General features: G+C 46.2%; 1 protein-coding gene and 1 long non-coding RNA gene across 5 annotated transcripts in view; one reads left to right on the plus strand and one right to left on the minus strand.

The window, feature by feature from the left end:
• Window positions 1-31: 31 nt before the first annotated feature.
• LOC110340790 lies at window positions 32-3455 on the minus strand. Its single transcript, XR_005870358.1, has 3 exons — window positions 3143-3455; window positions 841-1037; window positions 32-135 (listed from the first exon to the last, which is right to left on the minus strand). It is a non-coding gene; the product is annotated as an uncharacterized LOC110340790 (long non-coding RNA).
• Window positions 1201-20415, plus strand: part of Sin3a (SIN3 transcription regulator family member A) — a 59908-nt gene continuing 40693 nt past the window's right edge. The window contains exons 1-2 of one of the 4 annotated variants that reach the window (XM_040730161.1): window positions 1201-1277; window positions 19473-19694. In XM_040730161.1, coding sequence (XP_040586095.1) covers window positions 19506-19694 — 189 coding nt within the window. In that variant the 5' untranslated portion in view covers window positions 1201-1277; window positions 19473-19505. Of the gene's footprint in view, window positions 1278-1407; window positions 1431-5384; window positions 5585-6498; window positions 6704-19472; window positions 19695-20415 lie in introns of those variants that run through there. The other 3 variants (XM_040730163.1, XM_040730160.1, XM_040730162.1) reach the window with 3 other exon arrangements.

Consider the following 20415-nt stretch of genomic DNA (forward strand, 5'->3'; position numbering starts at 1 on the left):
AAAAAACAAACAGACAAACAAACAAAACCCATGTTGTTCACAGCTATAATCCAAGTACTTGGGGAGGTTGAGGCAGAAGAAGTTAATGTTATATGCGTTGAGTTTAAGATCAGTCTGGACTCCATGAGATCCTGTCTGCAAAACAAACAAAAGGAAACAACAAAATTGTTTCTTGCTCACGCTGTGTGCCATGGCTTTGCTCAGCTCTTGTAAATAAATAGTTAATGATAAATAGCAAATGAGGCAGGTAAGGAGCTTCAACTGAAGGCTGTTGAAAGTGAGGAGAGTTTTCTGGACTGGGTGATGAGGAGGAGGATAATTGTCCTTTGCTTTATCCAATCTATGTCCCGACCCAAGATACACCTCTGAACGCTGTGAACCCACATTACAGCCTTTGTGCCTCCCTCCTTGCCTGTTGGCACCCTTTTTGTTCAGCCTCCTTTCAGAATCTGTTTAGCTGCTAGCTAAACGGAATTCCCCATGTTGGAGTGATTGGATCTACACGCCACACACACACACACACACACACACACACACACACACACACACACACACACACCACCTTGCCTGACCTCCTGCAGCACCTATCTGCATCTGAAATGTTTGGAGGGTATGGTGGACATCTCAGCCAGTTTACTATTGCACTCTGTAGTAGATACAGTGAAATGTCCGATTCACTCCTCCTGCCGTCCCCCCACCGCCCCTGTCCCCGGTAGATACTCAGAGAAGTGCCAGATTTCATAGCGGAAAGGCACCTAAAAATGTAGGCTGGACACATGGTTCAATCAAACAGTAAAGCCTAGATGTTGCAGCCAGCCTGCCTCTAATCCAAATACTAACCAGGTTGGACCCTGCTTCGCTTCTGAGATCTGACGCGTCCAGGTGGTAGGATCACAGACTGTTTGCTACACATTTCTCCTGGCCCAGCACCAAATGGATTGTATGTGTGAAGGAAATTGGGGCCGGGTAGTTAAGATGCTTCTCCTTTAGTTTCCACGTTGCGGAACTCCCGAATCCAAAAGGCCTAGTCCGAAGTCCTTGAAAAATTTCAAGAGGCAGTGTGGGAGATGTAAGAACCTCTGCTTCGGATGCGACTCCAACTCCTGGCTAGTTTAATTTATTTATCCCTATTTTTGTGGAGGCAGGGGGCGATCAATGAAGGGGAAGGGGCGGGGAGAGGGAGAAGGCGGACCCAGAGTGTTGACGTATGCGCAGGAGAGCCAATGGCTAGTGGGGGGCGTTCCCTCCCATTCAGGACTCCTCGCCTGGTTCCGAAGGTATGTTAAACAGCTGCTTTTAATTTGGTCTCCCCAATTTCGGTCTTTTGGGGGGCTAGTTCCTTGGCTGCTTGCTTTGCCTGGCCTAAGGCTGTGTGGGTGCCGCGGTCTCCAAGACCGAGCTGCGAGGAGGCTCGGAGTCCCGCGGCCGAGGTAGGCTAGGGGCAGGCCAGGAAGAGCGCTTGGCGCCGCCCGCTCATAGTGTGTTTCCAAGCCGGACTGGAGCCGTGGGGAGGGGGCGGCCTGGCCTGGGGTCGCCCGTCTGTCGGCCGCGCCACCCAGTTAATTTCATCAAGCAGTCGGTTTCGGTAGGTCACGGCAGCGAATTGGGGAATGGGCCGACCGGAGACCAACTGCTCTTGTAATGCTTTAAAAATATTTAAAAGAAAAATCTCATAAAGAAGAAAAAGGGATTTCTGTACAGTGAATGGAACAGGGCCCGGGCTGCGGCGCGCGGGCTCGGCAGGGGGCGGCGGCCGCAGCCTGGTGGGTCGGGCCCACCGAGCTCACGGTGTCCGGAGTTGGTGACTGCTGGAGTTTAGAGTAAGCCGGGGCCGGCGGTCTTTCTCCACTAACCACGCTGGGCGAGTGTAGCAGCCGCCCAGAGGGTTTGTTTCTGTCGCCTAACTTGGAGGGGTCGGTGGGCGAGCGCTGGGGAGGCGCGCCCCCATGGACCCGCGGTTGTTAAGGACTCTGGGGGCGGGAGCAATGCTGTATTTGCAGGAGGAGACTGGGGGCGGGAGGGGATCTGGCCACTAACCACGGGAGCCGCCGGTGTCTCCGAACTCCTGAACCGTGGCAATCTAGCAAGTATTCGGCGCCAAAGCCGGAAAGGCTGTGATTCTGGCTGAGTGTCGAAAAGCTCCAGGAACTCGGCGGATTCGATTCGCAGCCCCAGCTGATCCCCTTGCAAACATGGAGCTGCCTCCTTCCCCGCCCACCTTACGGCGGCGGCGACTGCTCCCCCTTCCCGCGTAGTGCGCTGCCTGGGCTCCCTCTTTCCGCGAGGTGCCGCTGCGTGCCACAGGGCCGCGTACCGGGTGGGGGCAGCCGTGCGCGCGCGCTCACGAAGGGGTGGCCTGAAAGGGGCAGTGAAGGTCGGAAACTGGGAAAACAGACTCCACGCTTGGAATAGGGAAAAGGAAATGCATCAGCGGGAGGGGAGGGGCGCGCCTGTCAGCCGGATGGCGGCTGCGGGCCTAGAGGCGGGGCGCCGGCGCAAAGTGCGGGCAGTGGCGGTGTAGCGAGGGGAAGAGAGGCCCAGGCGCAGTTCTCAGAGTGAGCGGCCACCTCAGTCTCTGCTGCCTGGCCCAGATTGTTTACTATCTCCTGCGGGGAGCTTGTGCAACCGGCCTGGAGGGGACCCGAGAGGGGCGGGGCCATTTCCTCTTCCACCTACTTCAGCCTCTCTGAGGCTCCGCCTTCTCTTGTCTTCCACTGGTTGAATGCAAGTCCCTTTTCCCCCTTCTTGTGTTTAGATTGGATGACATTCTCTAGAGCTCCGCCTATCGGGAGGCTGGACTGCAGTTTAAGTTGCTAAATTTTTTTTTCTTCGAAGGGCGGAGGGAGGATTCCTGGGGTTTATGCTAGGTGCAATCCCCCGCCCCTGCTTCTGATTGGTGAATTGGATAGGCCTTCCCCTTCTAGGACAAGCTAGGAGGGGACGTCCTCCTCCTCCCTGCACCCCCCTTCGTGAGCGCGCTCGGCACATGTTTGCGGCCCGCCTAGCTCCCTGCAACTTCCCTCCCGCCCGGAAGTCTCAGGCTCCGCGCCCTTAGTAAGGGGGGCGGGGAAAGCCTTGGAGGCACACAAAGATTCTTGGGAGTCTAGAGATCTGGTAGCTAGCCCTCGAGGTGAAGCCTTACAATTGACTGGCGCTGTTGTTCTGGAAAGTGTAGCTCCGGGTCTGCCGAATTGAGGGGAGGGAATGAATTCGGGTCAGCCGTTGCTGTTTTTCTCCGTGCCCCTTAACTTCCTTAAATTTAAGCTTGAGAAAGCTTGAACATTGGCCGCATCCTTAATTCCCTGGGCAAGGCAGTCGTGGTCCTTAGTCGGCGGAATCTGATTATGACAACCTAGTGATGGAACCCTAGGCAAGATCTGCGATACTTCGATCTCTTGCGGTCAGGGGAAGTCTAGAAGGTCTATTTCTGGCAAGGATTCGGGGGTGGGTGGGGTGTTTGTTGACACCATGGTGGGAGTGCTGTATGGTAGGTATCCAGTCTAGTGGGTGCGGCGGTTCATCGCACGGTAGGAATCTGTCAGTTCTGGAGTACTGCTTTCTCAACCTCTGGACGGTTTGACTCTGATTTTCTTATTTTTAGAGCCCTAGCCAGGGCCAGGGTTTGGCTTGGTTACCGGTGTGACTGCTCCCTCCTGTCGGCCACTCTTGTGGTTCACAACTCATGGTCTCGCGGCATGGAGCCATCCTAGGAGTCAGACCCACCTGTTGCCAACGCTTATTTATGGCAGTCTCCGCAGGATTACTGGAGGGCAGCACTGGGTTTGCGAAACGTTTCCCCGTGCAGTAATCACTTGGGGAAACACACACTTAACTCTAGGGAGAAGACTTTTTTTTTTAACTGTAGAGCTCTGATAGGCTAGTCCAGCAACTGTTCCTCATGGCGCAGCAAAAGCACCCCCAAAGCAACGTCGGCGTTGTGTCCTCGCCTTATTTATGAATAAATGAAAAAACTAGGTATCTAAAAGCACTTGTGTGCTTCAGGCATTCAAGTAGGCAATGTGTGCCCTCTCATTTTTTAAAAAGAGGCTGGTCTAGAGTTCTTAAATTCAAGCAATAGTCTTGCTCCCAAATAGTTGGGATTACAGCTTCTTCGCTTTGAACATCCATTCTCAAGACCAACCCTCACACACACTCTGGAATTTTTGCTCATCCTCTGAATATGAATGCATCCTCAAGGTTTATTTATACCGAGGTCTGTTTGAGTTTTTCTGTCTCTCGGTTTCCCTGGCCTAAAATGTCTCTGGATCTACCTTGCCAATAGGGAATACATTTTGCCTCTTGCTCCGCCTTCCGGAGGCTTGCCCAGGCGGTGACATTTAAAGGCCTCCGCTGGGTTGTCTCCGCCCCCTGAGGGCTGCATAGTCGTGTAGTAGGAGTGTCACAGTTTGCAGCCAGCTCTAGCGACTGGCTTGTAATCTCTAGGTTTGTGTATCAGTTTAGAGCTCAAGACCTTAATTTGGGTCTTCTAAATACAGTCCACATGGCTGTATTTAGGAGATAGTGAAAAGTGTAAAAATAAGTGGGTAGGAAGGATAAGGTCCTCTGTCATTGTTTTGGTAAGTCCTCCAAGGTGGTAATACTGTCTTTTCGTCTTCAAAATCCTAAAGCCTCGGGTTTCGACTGATGAGCTCCTAGCCATCTCCAGTTCGGGCGTTGGAACTCTTGAGCCTCAGTGTCTAGTGTAAACATTCCACAAAAGGACTGCTAAGGTTCAGCATCCTCGCGCAGGGCAGAATGGGCTCCTTCCTGGACCGGCGCCGTGTCCAATGGCGGCTCCTACCGGCGCCAAGATAATCCAATCAGATTGTTGGAGGCGAGGCCTGGCCCAGCAGTGGGGTGGGTGGAGTCAGTCTCACTTACGGACATTTTTACCGCACATTGGTTACTTACCTTCCTGAGGCTGCGAGAGAACCAAAGGTAGCCTTCCAATGCGGTGACCGGCGGAGGCGGGAGCCGATTTGTTAGGCCTGTGGCTGGGGCGGTAATGGGGAGGGATATGTGGGACTCTCCAATGAGATGTGACAAGGTGCTTTTCTTCCTCCAATAATATTGCAGCCCGGGGGGAGGGATTCGACAATCAGTCTCCAATAGGCGGGGTTGAGCTAGGGACGCTCCCCGCCAATAGGGGCGTGGAGAAGGTGAGCGCCTCGCCCTCCCCTCCCAGCGATGGAAGGAGGCGGGTGTAGGTTTGTACGGTGCGGTGATTGGCTAAACCTTTGACCGATGGCTAAAATATCCCGTGACGGTGCGAGGTTAAGCCTTCCCTCGGCGGGGCGGGCTGGGAGTGGGCGGGATTTCCCGGGTAACAGAGAAGCGGCCGCGGCGGTAGAGGCGGCAGAGACGGTTTCTCCATCTTCCCCCCTCCCCTTCCCCCCTTAGAGTTTCCCTCCCTCCCTCCCTCCTTCCCAGTCTGGGCACCCAGGCCTGTGACCGCTTCGTGAGCGCAAAGGAGGTTGCCAGTCCGCTTTTGCGGGCCTGTGCCCGCGCCGTTCCGGGGCCTCCGTGCTGGGTGCGAGGCTCACGCCGGGAGCGACGCGCAGGCTGAGTGGCTGGAGCTTTTGCGGTGAGAGCACGCCGCGTCGCGGTCCACCCGGCATCTGGGTGGCGGGTAACCTGGGACTGGAGGGCGTGTGTTTTCGGGGGGGGGCTGACCTCGGCTTCCCGTGCGTGGCTATGGGGGGCGGAGCGGGGCCGCACTCCGTGCGGGAGGGGGGAGGAGAGCGTAGTCCCGGTGCGCACGGAGGGGCGGGCCCTCGTCCCGCCGATCAGAGGCGGGGCCGGCGCGCGTGCGGTGGTGGAGAAAGGGGCGGGACGGGCTGGCGCTTAATGCCCGCTGTTGCGGCCCCGCCCCTTCTCCCCTCCGTGTGGGTGGGGCCTTGGACTGCATTGCTTTGGGCCGCGGGGTGTGCGGGACAGGAAGGGGGTCTGCCGCGTGCTGCTTTTAGGGCGCGGCGGCGAGGGGGCGTGAAGCCCGTGTTCCCCCGCCTTCGTGGGATCCGGTTGGCCGGAAGGCGCGTTCGGGGCTGCGATGCCACGCCCCTCCGGTACCGCCCCCGCCGGGGTTTCCGCCTCCTTGGCAATGAAGCGGCGCTGGGGAAAGCCCGCTGTCGCGTCTGGCCTGGAGTTGGGGCTCTGCGTCTGCCCCGCCTTCCGTCCCTTTGGGTGGGAGGGGCTCTTGTAGACCGGGAGCGGTGGAGGTGTTCGGACTTCATGCTGTGGCTTCTCCATCTATTCTGCCTAGGGCATCGGGGCCCAGAGCTGCACTCTTCTCTACTTTGCTGTTAGCATCGTGGATGGTGCCGTAACAGCTAAGAGAGTACAAGCGTGGTCAGCTGCTCCTCTTAGGCGTAATTATTGGGAGGAGATGCTCAGCGTCCTCAGGAGTGCCTGCGGTGGGGTGCGGCTGGTGTTGTGCCCATGCTTCCGCGGCAGTGACTGGTGGGGGAGGGGCAGAATCATCAGGGGCTGGAAATGTGGAGGGCGCCAACCTTTCCTGGACTTCTCTTGATGTTCAGCTACTGTGGCTTTACCAGGTGGAGACTTCGCATCAGAAGAGTATTGGGCAGATGCCTAAAATTTGCGATCCGCATCAGAGGAGTAGTGGGTAGACAGCTAAAATTTTCGACTATTTTGGTACTTTAGGACTTTAAACTTAGTTTTGCCCTTGGAGCTGCTCACAAAGGTGAGATTTTATTTTTTACTGAAATGTTTAAATTTACATTTTAATCTCAAAACAGGTCTCTGACAAAGATTTTTTTTTTAATGGTTGCGCGTGTTGGAGTTTATCTGAGACACTAGGGACACTAGGCTATACACCAGGTCTTTTTTCTCTTTCTAAGTTAGGGCTTTCACTCTGTATCCCTGGCTGGCTTCAAAAACTTTTTTTAAGTTAAGTAAGATACTCTTAATTTCTCTACTGAAGGTTTTGTTACATAAGCTTAGTTCCACAAACGTAAACTAGAATTTAGTATTCTTTTGTTCTTTTGATTTTCCTGTAATGGTTAGTCCATAAAGCTTAATGTTGCTCTTTTTAGATACAAAGTAGGTTGAACTTCTGATGAAACCTGTGTAGCATAGCCTACCAACCTGTGCTGGAGAATTACTTTGGCAATTATGAATTTATTGCATAGGCAACCGTATTAGATGGGATATCGTTGGCTATTGAAGAAATAACTTTTGATGAAAAGTAAACATTGAATTCCTATGCACCTGTGTCTGAATAAGAATGTTTAAAGTGTGGGGTGTGTGTTGGGGGGGACGCTCATGTGTGCTCAAACATGTGCATATGCTTGCAAAGGTCAAAATAGGGTGTCAGATCCCCTATAGCTGGAGTTAACAGGTGGTTGTAAGCCACCTGACAAGGGCCTGGGAATCAACTCAGGTCCTCTGTACTGAGCCATCTTTCCAACTCATAGTCTGTGCTTAGTCATACTGCAGTTAAATTCTAGATTTAAAAAAAAAGTTTGACATTTATCCATTATTCAGTACAGCCTGAAAATCATGCACTGTGCAGTACTTAATGGAGAGGTTAAGTATTTACTTTTCAGCTAAAGACGTAACAACAGCAATAATAAGAGAATTGATGTGGAGGTTAAAAAATAGGAACTTGGATGTTTTACAGATGTATAAACTTAAAAAGGTAGTAGAGAATACGTTCCTTTTTAGGAACTTTTTGCCAACCCATAGTTAATTCTATCATTTCAAGTGCAGTCTGGGAAATACTAATGACCTAATTCATATTTTGGGGGGGTTGTTTGTTTGTGACAGGGTTTCTCTTTGTTGCTCTGGCTGTCCTGGAACTGTAGACCATATTGGCCTGGAACTCAACGAGTTCTACCTGTCTCTGCCTTCCAAGGGCCAGGATTAAAGGCATGTGCCACCACAACCAGGCATAAGATATATTCTTACAGAATGTGTAGTCTAGATAGTATGCTGGAGTCACAAGTAGTAGGTTTTAAAAATTCAAGTAAGAGGAACTGGAGAGATGGTTCAGTGCTTAAGAGCAGTGGCTGTTCTTCCAGAGGACCTGAGTTCAATTCCCAGCAACCACATGACATCTCACAACTGTCTAACTCTAGTTCGAGGGGATCCAGTATCCTCACACATATACACATTCAGGCAAAACACCAATGCACATAAAATTTAAAAAGATTAAAGTAAGAACCTGCTTATGGTTCTTTGTACTTTCCCATACATCAGTATTATATGCTTTAGTTTTATTCAAGGTTAAAATAGCATTTGAGAGCCTGGACAGATGGCTAAGCTCTTGCAGAGAGCCTGAATTCATTTTCAGTACCCATGTCAACCTGTAACTGGAGCTCTGGGGCCTCAGTGGATACCTGAACATAGGTGCCTATGTTCCCCACATCCATACACATAGTTAAAAGTAATAGAAATATATCTAAAAATAAAGTATTAATTGTTTTTAAAATTCAGGCCTTAAGTAGTTCACCTAAAGAATTTTTTTCTTTTTTAAGAATCAAAATGGGTATTAATTTGGCAAGATTTCTGGCAAAACGCAATCCTCTTGACAAAGCAGCCAATATACTGAAAAGCTATCCAGGTCAGCTTTAGTCTGGTAATTTCTTTTAAAGTTCAGGGGTTGTGTTCATGGCCTTTAGTAATCTAGTGTAGTGCTTTCTAGTTTCAGATAATTCCCCCAGCTAAAAAAGTATGTTAAATTTTATCTTTGTATGTTCTCTATAGTACATGTATTGTCAAACAGTAGCTTCTGTCTTATAGTAAGGATTTACATTTATTGAACTATGACTCTGCTCCTGGCACTGTACTTTTGCTAATGTGTTTAAGGGGTGTGTGTGTGTATATATAAATGTCTGTGTGAGTGGTGTACACACATGTAATTTAAGTTTTATGGCAGCTTTGAATTGTGGAATGGTGAAAAGGGCTATTCATTTAGCTACATTCACTCTGTAGCCCAGGCTGCCTTCACTAGGATTACATCTTTGACTTGAAGTTTGTGTTTTAAAAGTTAAAGCTGTCTGATGATGTGGCTTCAGTAGGTAAAGACACTTGCCATGCAATCCCCCCCCCCCCCCCCACACACACAGGGTTTCTCTGTTGTTTTGAAGGCTATCCTGCAAGTCACTCTGTAGACCAGGCTGGCCTGGAGCTCACAGTCATCCATCCACCTGTCTCTGCCTGCCGAGTTCTGGCATTAAAGGTGTGTGTCACCACTGCCTGGTGCCATGCAAACTCTTATGACTGGGTTAGATCCCAGGAACCTGTTGTAGAAGAAGAGCATAGACTCCTGAAAGTTGTCTTCTGACCATCACAGCTCTGCCACCTCCCAACAATGATAAATACATTAAGGCATGGAGCTGGGGAAATGCCTGTCAGTAAAGATGCTATGCAAGCAAAGGACTTGTCCTATTCCTGGAACATACTTGAAAAACTGACCATAGAAATCTGAAGTGTGTGGTAGCCTGGGCTTGAGCTTCTAATACTGGGGGGAGGAGTAGATTGTAGGAGGATCCCTGGGACTAGCCAACCCCAAGCCAGTAAAGGAACCTGTTTCAGAAATCAAGATGGACTTACAGGAGTGATAGCTGAAGTTGACTTCAGGCTTGCACATGCACACATGCAAACTAAATAGGGGCAACAGTATGGCTCAACAGGTACAACACTTGTTACCAGGGCTTGAAGACCTGAGTTTGATCCCTGGAACCCATATAAAAGTAGATGGAGAAAACAGTGCCACAAGCTATTCTTTGACTTTTGTGTGAGTGCACACTTACAAATCATACACATTTAAATGGTTAATTTTTTAAGTGAAAAAAGACTATAATCTCAGCACTTGGGAGATGGAGGCAGGAAGATCAGGTATTCAAGGCAGTCCTTGGCTACTTAGGGGGATTAAATCAGCCTGGGCCTCAGAAACACAGAATGAGTGACTAAGGGGAGAGGTTTAGACAGGATCTGAATTCAGGTAGCTTGCCCCCAGTCCCCTCAGCCACGTAGAGGTCCTCTGCTTTAATGATAGAGTAGTGTGTGTACTTAAAAAAACTAGTTGTGTGTGAGAGGGATGTGAGTTTGCTTCCTGTGCCTGAACCCTGGGTTCAGCCTCCAAGATTTCATGAGACCAAGTATGGGGACAAGCCTACAATCCTAGTACTTGGGAGGTAAGTTGGAAGGGCAGTTTGAACTACATAGTGAGTTTGTGGCCAGCCTATGCACATGGGAGAGAGCCTAACTCATAAAGAAACAAATGTGGGCCAGCCAAGATGGCTCAGCACATAAAAATAATTGTTGTCAAGCCTGATAGCCTTGAGTTTGATCCCTAAGACTCACTCCTATAAGTAGACCTCTGACACATACACACACACAACACCCCACCTGATATGCACGTTTCCCCCCCAAAATGAATGAATTCAAAATATATAAGGCATAAACATTGCTGTTATGATTTAACTTTCTTGGTATTTTTAGTCTACTTTGGCATTAAGTACATTCACACTCTGGTGTAGCCTTCACTGCCATCACCTCCAGAACTTGCTCATCCTCCACTGTTGAAGCTTACACACATGAAACAGTAAGTCTTTTTTTCTTATTTCATTTTACATTCCAACCACAGTTCTCCCTTCCACCCTTCTTCCCCTTCCCTCTCACCTCCTCCTAGCCCACACCTTCCCCCAGCCCACCCCCAGTCCACTTCTCCTCACCGGTAAGTATACATGTGGATGCAGGTACCAGGGATAGTGGATCTCCTGAAGTTGTGGTTAAGATGGTTATGAACTGCTTGATACTGTTGCTAGGGGCCAAACTCTGATCCTCTGCAAGAACAGTGAATGCTTAATTGCTGAGCTCTCTTCTCTAGTCCCTACCCCTGATTGATTGATTGATTGATTGATTGATTGATTGATTGATTGATTGATTGATTGAGGCAGGGTCTCACATATCCCTGGCTTGCCTGGAACTCAGAGAGTTTTTACCTGCCCCTGCCTCTTGAGTGCTGGAGTTAAAGGCCTGTGCCACCATACTTGGCACACTCATTTTATCTTTTGTGATTGGCTTCTTTTATCAAGTTTTTGTCCTCCCAATTCATTTGATGTCGTAGTATATGCCAGAATTTCCCTCCTGTTTAAGAACCGTACTATTCTCATATATGTACATACCACAGTCATTCTTTCAGTTGACATGTTTTTTTCTACTTTGTGAATTTGTCTATTTTCATTTTCTACTTATGTTTTACCTACAAGTATGTATGTGCATACCTGGTGCCCAAAAAGGCCAGAAGAGGGAGGGCATCTGTAATTAGAGTTACAGAACTCTGGTCCTCTGGAAGAGCAGTTAGTGTGCTTCACCACTGAGCTTTTTATGAATAATTCTCAGAGAATATGGTGTTCAGATATTGTTACAGTTCTTGATTTTAGTTCTTGGATCCATATCCAGAGGTGGAATTGTAGTGATTGTGTTATTTATTTTGAGGTGCTATCTGTGTACTTTTGACTTTGAGAAAAGAGATTGGGGTTGGGGAGGCTGGAGAGATGGTTCAGTAGTTACAAGAGCATTGACTATTCCAGAGGACCCAAGGTTGAATTCTTAGCACCATGGTGACTCACAACCATCTTTAATTCCAGTTCAGGTGATTTGATGTCTTCTTCTGGTCTAGTGGGCACCAGGCAGATATGCAGGCAAAACAAATACATCTTTTTTGTTTCGTTTATTTGTTTTTGGAGATAAGTGACCCTGGCTGTCCTGGAACTCGTTCTGTGTAGACCAGAATCAGCTACAGCGTGCTTGCTGTAGGAGGTGTAGAGGAGGGATGTTGCACTTGGAAGTGAAGGAAGAGGAGACACTACAGGAGAGACACAAGACAACCATGTGCCTACTCTGAACTGTTGAATGTCCTTAGGTATCTTAACGGTAATTCTGATGATGGAGGATATAGCATCATTGTGAAATCAAATTCTCTTGTTCTAAGTCGTCCTCATAGAAGCAAGTGCTCTTACCTGCTGAGCTATCTCTCCAGCCCTTATGAGGCTTTTTTGTTTTAAGTGTGTGTGTGTGTGTGTGTGTGTGTGTGTGTGTGTGTGTGTATGTGTGTGTAAATACAGGTGCTCAGTGAAGCCAGAAGTTGGATTCCCTGGAACTGGAGTTACAGCTGCTTGTGAGCTACCTAACATGGCTGTTAGGAATTGAACTCAGGTTCTCTGCAAGAGAAGTATGCATATGCACTGTTAACTGCCAAGCCGTTTCTCCAGCCCCTGAAGTTTTTCTTGATTTATTTCTCAGTAATATTGTAGACACTTATGTAAGTACTTGACAAACATGTATATCCCGATATTTGTTGATAGTAGTTTTCCACTTGACTATTAGTGTGTTCCATAGTGTGTATGTATGTTCCACAGCACTTTTGTGGAAATTGGACAACTTGAAGACGTCAGTCTCTCCTTCCAGCTATGGTTTCTAGGGATCAGGCTCAGGTTGTTAGGCTTGACAGCAAATCTTGCCAGTCAGTATTTTTCCTTTTGATATAGAATTTATATATAGTAGAATATACAAGTATTGAGTGTGGGGTGTATGTGAGTGTGGGGTGTGTGTGTGCACACATGTGCATATACATCTGTTCATGGTGTACATTTTCTGTGGCCTATTTTCACTTAATATGTCTTGAGGGTAAGCACTGATTTCCATAATAGTTGTTCAATTTCTCGAATTATGGGTGGAGGTTGGTTAGCTAATGCCAGGCACTTTGCTTTTCATACTCTGCTTTAGTAGTTAGATTTGACAGATGTGTAGGCCAGAGACCCAGAGTGAATTGGGTAGGTTAAATAGTGTGCACATTTTAAATTTTCATAGAGCTCATTTTAAATTTTCATAAATTACTTGACAACTAAATTGTGGGGGGGGGCAGAGAAACAGAGACACAGACAGACAGACAGATAGATATTGAGACAGAGTTTCTCTGTGTAGCCCTGGCTATCTTGGAATTTGCTGTGTAGACCAGGCTGGCCTTAAAACACAGATTGGCCTGCCTCTGCCTCCAGAATGCTGGGACTAAAGATGTGCATCACCACTGCCCAGCTTAGACTGTTCTTTTAAAAGCTTCCAACCCAGTGAGACATGAGTAAAAGCTCTTTCCAACACAGGCCTGACAACCTGAGTTCAGTCTGGAATCCAAGTGAAAAGCAGGACATGGTAGTATGCACTTGCGGTCCCAGAGAACTCCTATAGGTGGGAGGTGGAGACAGGATAATCTTCTGGAATCTCATGAACCAACTAGCCTAAAGTAAACTTCAAGGCAGAAAACAAGAAAAACCCTGTCTCAGCCAGGTGGAAGGTGAGAATGACTCCAAAAGTTGTCCTCGGACCTTTGTACTTGTGCCACAATGCTATTGTGCAAGCACTCAGTTAGACACTGTAATAAACTATAAGGGGAAGGCCCCCAACAGTATTCCATATATTCTTGTCCACAGGACTGACGTTTTCTTTTAGTTTTTACTTTAGGTAGCATATTATTTCTCATGTCTTTGATTAATCAGACATCCCAGCTAGTTTTGAAGCTTTTGGGGGGCAAAACATTATCTCCAGTCTTTCTAATCTTTGTGTTTGAGTTTTCCTCATTTATAAAGTAGAGAATAGATCCAAGTTAAGTGCTGCATGCCTGTAATCCCAGTACTGGAGGCAAAGGCAGAGGGATTATGAGGTAGAAACCAGATTGCTGTTATATATCAACATCTTGTCTCAAGAGCAGAAAGTAAGAAATGAAATGGAGAATGGCAGAACTTACAGTATTGTTGGAAGGGTTGTTAATGTTTGTAAACTCTGTAGAGTAGTATCTGTTATTCCATGTATATTAACTATTACTGTCATTTTTCTTCTGTGAATTTAGAACATTCAACCTTCATTTCTATAAGTTCCACATTGATGGCTTCAGCCAACCTAAGATCAAAAATATTTGGAGGAAAAAAACACATTGATACTGATTACATACAGACTTTCTGTTCTTTAGAAAATACAGTTTAACAAGTGTTTGCAGAGTGTGGCAAATTGCCTAGACATTGAAGTATATGGGAGAATATGCTGGAAGATACATAGATTATGTGCAAATATTACATTTTGTATAAAAGACTTGAATGTCCATGGATTTTAGTATTCATGGGAGGGGTGGTACATATATTAGAACCAGTTTTCTATAGTATGAGGAGTGTCTACAAAGAGTCTTATGACTCAAGCCTTAATCCCAGCTCTTCAGAAGACAGAGTCTTCCTAAAAGTAAGGATGAGCTTGAGGCCAGCCTGAGTAACTTGTTTCAAAAACAAAAATGGGGTGACTGGGATTGTAGCTTAATTCTAACACTTGGCATCAAATTAAATTAACCCCAACATTGGTGTTATCCACCGCCCCAGAAATTGCTAGACTAGATGAAGGAAGGAATGGGTTCTGGAAGGTAAAGGAAGATTCCTTCCCTCCAGACACACCTGACTTAAAGAAGGGGCTTTTGTTTGGTTGTGGTTTTAATTTTGAGTGTATGTGTTTTGTTTTGGGTGCTGTTTTCTGAAGCAGAGTCATGTAAAGCACTAGCTGGTCTAGAACTTCTATGTAGGCCTGCTGATCTGCAACTTGCTTCTACCTCCTGAGTGCTGAGGAGGTCATGAGGAGGTCATAAGCATTCTGACTTCAGTGAAAGTCTTTGTTTTTGTTTTTCCTGACAGGGTTTCTCTGTGTGTAATACCTGTCCTGGCACTCACTCTGTAGACCAGGCTAGCCTTGAACTCAACAGAGATCAACCTGCCTCTGCCTTCCGAGTGCTGGGATTAAAGGTGTGTGCCACCAACACCCGGCCTGGGAATAATTTTCTAGACTAAGGAATTTTAGAAATTTGGTTTATATTTTAAAAATCAAACTTGAGATTATTTGTGTGTAGGGATGTTTTGCCTCTGTGTATGTATGTGCATCTTGGGAATGACAGAAGAGGGTGTTGGATCTCTTGGAGTCATAAAATTATTTACTGACTAGTGAAGTAACTTAATGGTACTTGCTTAGCCTGCACAAGGTCCTGGGTTTGATCCAGCCCAGAACCCCACATATTACAGTTACTTTTACTTTTTGTTTGTTTGCTTCTTTGACACAGGATTTCTGTGTAGCACTGACTGTCCTGGAACTTGGCTCTGCAGATCAGTCTTGCCTCAAACACAGGGATTCATCTGCCTTTAATCTGATGGGATCAAAAGGTGTGGGCCACCACCTCCTGGCTTGACTCTTGTTTGTACTAATCAGGCACCAGGCACATGTTATACACAGATATACATAGAGGTAAAACACCCACACACATTTAAAAAATTTAAATGTAAAAGAAAATACAATAAAACAAAGGTTAAAAACATGATCTCACAAATTAAAGTGTTTTTAATACTTAACCAGTGAAAAAGTCACTATAATCTTTATCTTATTTTTTCATTTTTCTATAAACTGGCTCGTAGACTAGCATTTGAGCTTCACAAAAACTTAAAATAGGACCAAAGCTACAAAATTTCAAGAGTTTGGCTAGAATCTAGTGTATGACAAATACTCAATTTTTTCATAGTTCGGTGCTGTGTTCTTCATACACACTTGGTTTGGTTTATCATTTATAAAATATTGGCTTTTGGTAGAGATTAATCTTAAAAGATTAACTAACTAAATCCAAACTCTGGTTTCATTTGTGGCTGTAAGTAGCAGCCAGTGATTTTGTTTGTTTGTTTGGTTGGTTGGTTGGTTGGTTGGTTGGTTTTTTGAGACAGGGTTTCTCTGTATTGTTTGGAGGCTGTCCTGGAAATTGCTCTGTAGACCAGGCTGGCCTTGAACTCACAGAAATCCACCTGCCTCTGCCTCCTGAGTGCTGGGGTTAAAGGTGTGCGCCACCAACACCTGGCCTGCAGCCAGTGATTCTTAAGGACTTTGTAATCTATCCATTTATTAGACCTGGTTTCTCTTCCCCAAATGGGTTGAGGTTTAGTGACCTGTGACACTTTGGTTGTGAAATAGCATGTGAGCCACTATGTGGGTACTGGGAACTGAACCTGGGTCCTCTGAGTTATTTCTCTAGCTCTAAAATAGCGTGTGTAAATGTGTGTTTATAATCTTTTAATGTGTATAAGGTTGGTTTTTTTTTAATGTTTTACTAAGTAAGTTAGTTTTTCATAGGGAAACATAACCAGTAAGGCATTTTAAATGATTTTTAAATGTAGTATCTGTTCAACTGTAGTTAACTAAGTTGGACGTACTACATCACACACAAACTTGGGGAATAATTCTTGTATCTAAAGTTAAAGACCAGGGTATATCTGTAGTTTGAAGTTTTTGAAAAGATAATATTAAAAAATAGCTTGCAAGGTGTTACTGTTTGAGAGCCCAGCATAGGTTTGTGCTGGTCAGAAAAGTCCGAGGTCTTGTTTCAAAGATGAGTGTAAGAATGACTGGTAGAGTCGGGCGTTGGTGGCGCACGCCTTTAATCCCAGCACTCGGGAGGCAGAGTCAGGCAGATCTCTGTGAGTTCAAGACCAGCCTGGTCTACAAAGCTACCCAGAGAAACTCTGACAAAAAAAGAAAAAGAATGACAGGTAGGTTGTGAGTGATGGTAACAGACAATAGAAGTGGTCTTGGTGGGGCAAGGGTCCTTGGGAGGGCTGCTTCTTTTTTAGACTTGTGTGAAGAGAAGGATGAATAGACTCAAATTAGATATAATGGCTTTTATTATTTTATTAAAAGAGTTTTCAGATATGGGGAATAATTTACTAAATCTTAGCCATTACTGAATTTCCCCTTCATTTAATTCGTGTGTGTGTGTGTGTGTGTGTGTGTGTGTGTGTGTGTGTGTGTGTGTGTGTGTGTGTACGTACATGTGCAAAGTCTGTTCCTGAATCTGGAACACTCCAACTTGGCTAGACTAGCTGGCCAGCGAGCTCTAGAGATTCTGTCTATCTCTGGCCCACCCACTACTTCTGCATCAGACTTACAGATGCTAGCTGCCCCGCCCTTTAAAGAAATTGGTTGTGAAATAGTCACATTAAGTGGCTTTGAACTTTGAAATTGCAATTCTCCTGCAGGCTGCCCCCAATACCAAGTCTGGCCATAACTATAATTTTTGTCTTCTTTAAATAGGGTTGATGTCTTTTAAGTTTTTTATACATTAACTTTCTTTGTACATATGGGTGGTTTTTGCATGCATGTCTGTGCACTACTTGCATGCTTGGTGCCCCTGGAGGCCCTTAGCAGGTGTCAGACCCCCTGGCACCAGAGTTACTGTTGTAAGCTGATGTGTGGGTGCTGGAACTCAAACCTGAGCCCTCTGAACGGGCCAGTGCTCTTAACCGGTGAGCCACCTCCCCTGCCCCCAGTTTGTTTTATGAATTCTGGAGGTTACACTTAGATCCTCATGTTTGCATAGCAAGTGCATTCCTGATTGAGCATTCCTTAGCCCGAGTATACTGTCTGCCTGCCTGTTGATTTGTTTTATTTTTAAGTGTGGGTGTGTGTTTGTGTGTGTTTGGGGGCGGGGTAGGGACTGTGTCTGTGTACACTCAAGTGTGCAGTTTCTGCAGAGGCTGTATGCTGTCTAGGAGGGGTTTACAGGGAACTGTGACCTAAGAGGTATGGGGTTGTGATTGGACCTCGTGATGGAGCAGTAAGCACTCTTAACCACTGAAACATCTTTCTCCAGCCCCTCTTCCATTTGTGTAGTATTTCTTCTGTGCACACATTTTCGCATGCCAAGGTGTGTGTATGTGTGAAGGTCAGAGGACAATTGCAGTTTGCCTTTCCTTTGCCATAATGTTGGCTTCAGGGACTGAGTTTAGATTGTCGGTCTTGGCAGCAAGCACTTTTACTCACTGAGCCATCTTGCTGGCTTCCAAGTATTCCTCCTTCTTCTTTTTTCTTTTTTTCTTTTTTCTTTTTTTGGTTTTTCGAGACAGGGTTTCGAGACACTGTATTGTTTTGGAGGCTGTCGGTCCAGCCCGGCCTCGAACTCACAGCGATCCACCTGCCTCTGCCAAGTATTCCTTCTTAAGTGTAGTATATTTGTGTTAATGATACTGATGTCAGAAATGCTCGGGAAAAACTCAAGTGAGTTCCTGGGCACAGTGCATTTAGACTGTATACTCTTGGACAAGAATGCCCCCTACAAAGGTATTATTAAGCTGAAGAAACTTCTTGTATGTGAAGAATGTGAGAAAAGAAACTAGGAAGCTTGGAAGTCAAGTTATCAATTCTGTCATTCTCTTTTAGTTTGAGGTGCTGAAAATTACTTGAAAACAGGAAGGTTTTAAAATGTACATTTTTTTTTGATTTACTATGTATACAGTGTTCTGCCTGCAGGTATGCCTGCAGGCCTGCAGAGGGCATCAGATCTCATTACAGATAGCTGTGAGCCACCATGTGGTTGCTGGGGTTGAACTCAGGACCTCTGGAAGACCATTTAGTGCTCTTAACCTGTGAGCCATCTCTCCAGCCCTTAAAGTGTACATTATTTTTTAAGGTGACCTTTGCCCTCATGCTTCTAGTATATCATCACTCTTTATGTGATAGCTTTAGTTGTAACAGTTGGTGTTTGTGAAACTAAACCCATCTAATACTGTTCCCCCGTTTCACCTCATAATACGCATAAATTTTGAGAGTTGTATTTGCAGCATGTGAGTATGTTACTAGTATTAGCTATAACAGTATTTTAGAAACTGCCTTAGGGTACTGTTCTATTGGTATGAAGAAACACCATAAGCAGGACAATTTAAAGGAAAAAGCATTTTAATTGGAGGCTTGCTTATGGCTCAGAGGATTATCATGGCCAGGAGCAGGTGGGCAGGCATGGGGCTGGAGCAGTAGCTGAGAGCTTACATGTTGAGATACGACTAGGAGGCAGAGAGGGAGTAGAGAGTGGACTAACTGGGAACAGTGTGGGCTTTTGGAACCCCCCAGTGACACACCTCCTCCCACTAGGCCATGCCTCCTAATTCTTTGTAAACATTCCACCAACTAGGATCCAAACATTCAAATATGATCACTATCATTGAAACCACCACAGGAGAATAGAAAAGGAGATTTTAAAACTTTGCATTTTTAATTGTAAGATTGTTTTCAACTTAGTTTTAGTTACCAAATTCATTAAAACTCTGTCCCTTAAGCTTCGGTCTTCCCACTCTTCCCCCCCCCATATAGGGTTTCTCTGTATTGTTTTGGAGGCTGTCCTGGAACTCGCTCTGTATACCAGGCTGGTCTCAAACTCACAGAGCTCCGCCTGCCTCTGCCTCCCGAGTGCTGGGATTAAAGGCGTGCGCCACCACCCCCGGGCCTGTCTTCCCATTCTAACTTGCTTGCTGTAAGGTGTGTAAACTGTTGAGTGATCATCTCTAAGATGAGGTAGATGAGTTCTGAAAATCAGGCTTACGTTAATCTTGGGCAACTGCATCATACTGGAGAGATTTTATTTTTGTGTTATTTTATGGTTTTTGCAGGTTTTGTAGTGCATCTCTGAGCATGAGTGCAGAATGAAGCGACGCTTGGATGACCAGGAGTCACCGGTGTATGCAGCCCAGCAGCGAAGGGTTCCTGGAAGCACAGAGGCTTTTTCTCATCAGCACCGGGTACTTGCCCCCGCCCCTCCTGTGTATGAAGCAGTGTCTGAGACCATGCAGTCAGCTACAGGAATTCAGTACTCAGTGGCACCCAACTACCAGGTAAGCTGGAACCAGGTGAAGGAGTAAAGGGTGAGGGTGGTAGTTTCATTCATTGACACTGATTTTTATAAAGCATAGAACTAAGAAAAACTTTTCATGAAATATGTATGGAGATGTTTTAAAATGTATGCTTATGGTAGTATAAAAACCACCAGATAAGTCATGCCATGACCTCTGAAGTTCTCTGTTTATTACCTGCTGGCCCCTCGTCCTCCCCTCTATAGGTAACCCTTAAGCCTTCTCTTCTCTTTCTTGTTCGGTCCTCAAGACCTTTTCTCTCTTTATGAAACAGGATCTCATTGCATAGCTCAGACTAGCCTTGGACTTCTGTCCTTCTTCAGCTTCTCAGTTGGGAGATTATAGGCTTGTGTCACTTTGCCTTATTTTGTGTTCGTTGAGATTGATTCCAGTACCTTGTGCATGTCAGACAAGCGTTCTACCACTAACACACATCCCTAATCCTTCTACCTTTTCTGTTTTTTCTTTTCTTTTCTTTTTCATCTTGAAGCAAGGTCTCACTATGTAGCCCTGGCTGGCCTGGAGGTCTTGGTATAGACCAGGCTACCTGTCTCTGTCTTCAAGTGCTGTAATTAAAGGTGTATGCTACCACACATGACTTGAATTTTTTTTAATTTAATTTAATTTTTCAGTGATAGAGACTGAACTCAGGCCCTTATGTGTGCCAGCAAGCACTTGAGTGTCACTTTCTCAGGAATCTCCT

Source organism: Mesocricetus auratus, unplaced genomic scaffold (assembly GCF_017639785.1).
Source record: "Mesocricetus auratus isolate SY011 unplaced genomic scaffold, BCM_Maur_2.0 Super-Scaffold_100022, whole genome shotgun sequence".
In the NCBI taxonomy this organism is placed as follows: domain Eukaryota; kingdom Metazoa; phylum Chordata; class Mammalia; order Rodentia; family Cricetidae; genus Mesocricetus; species Mesocricetus auratus.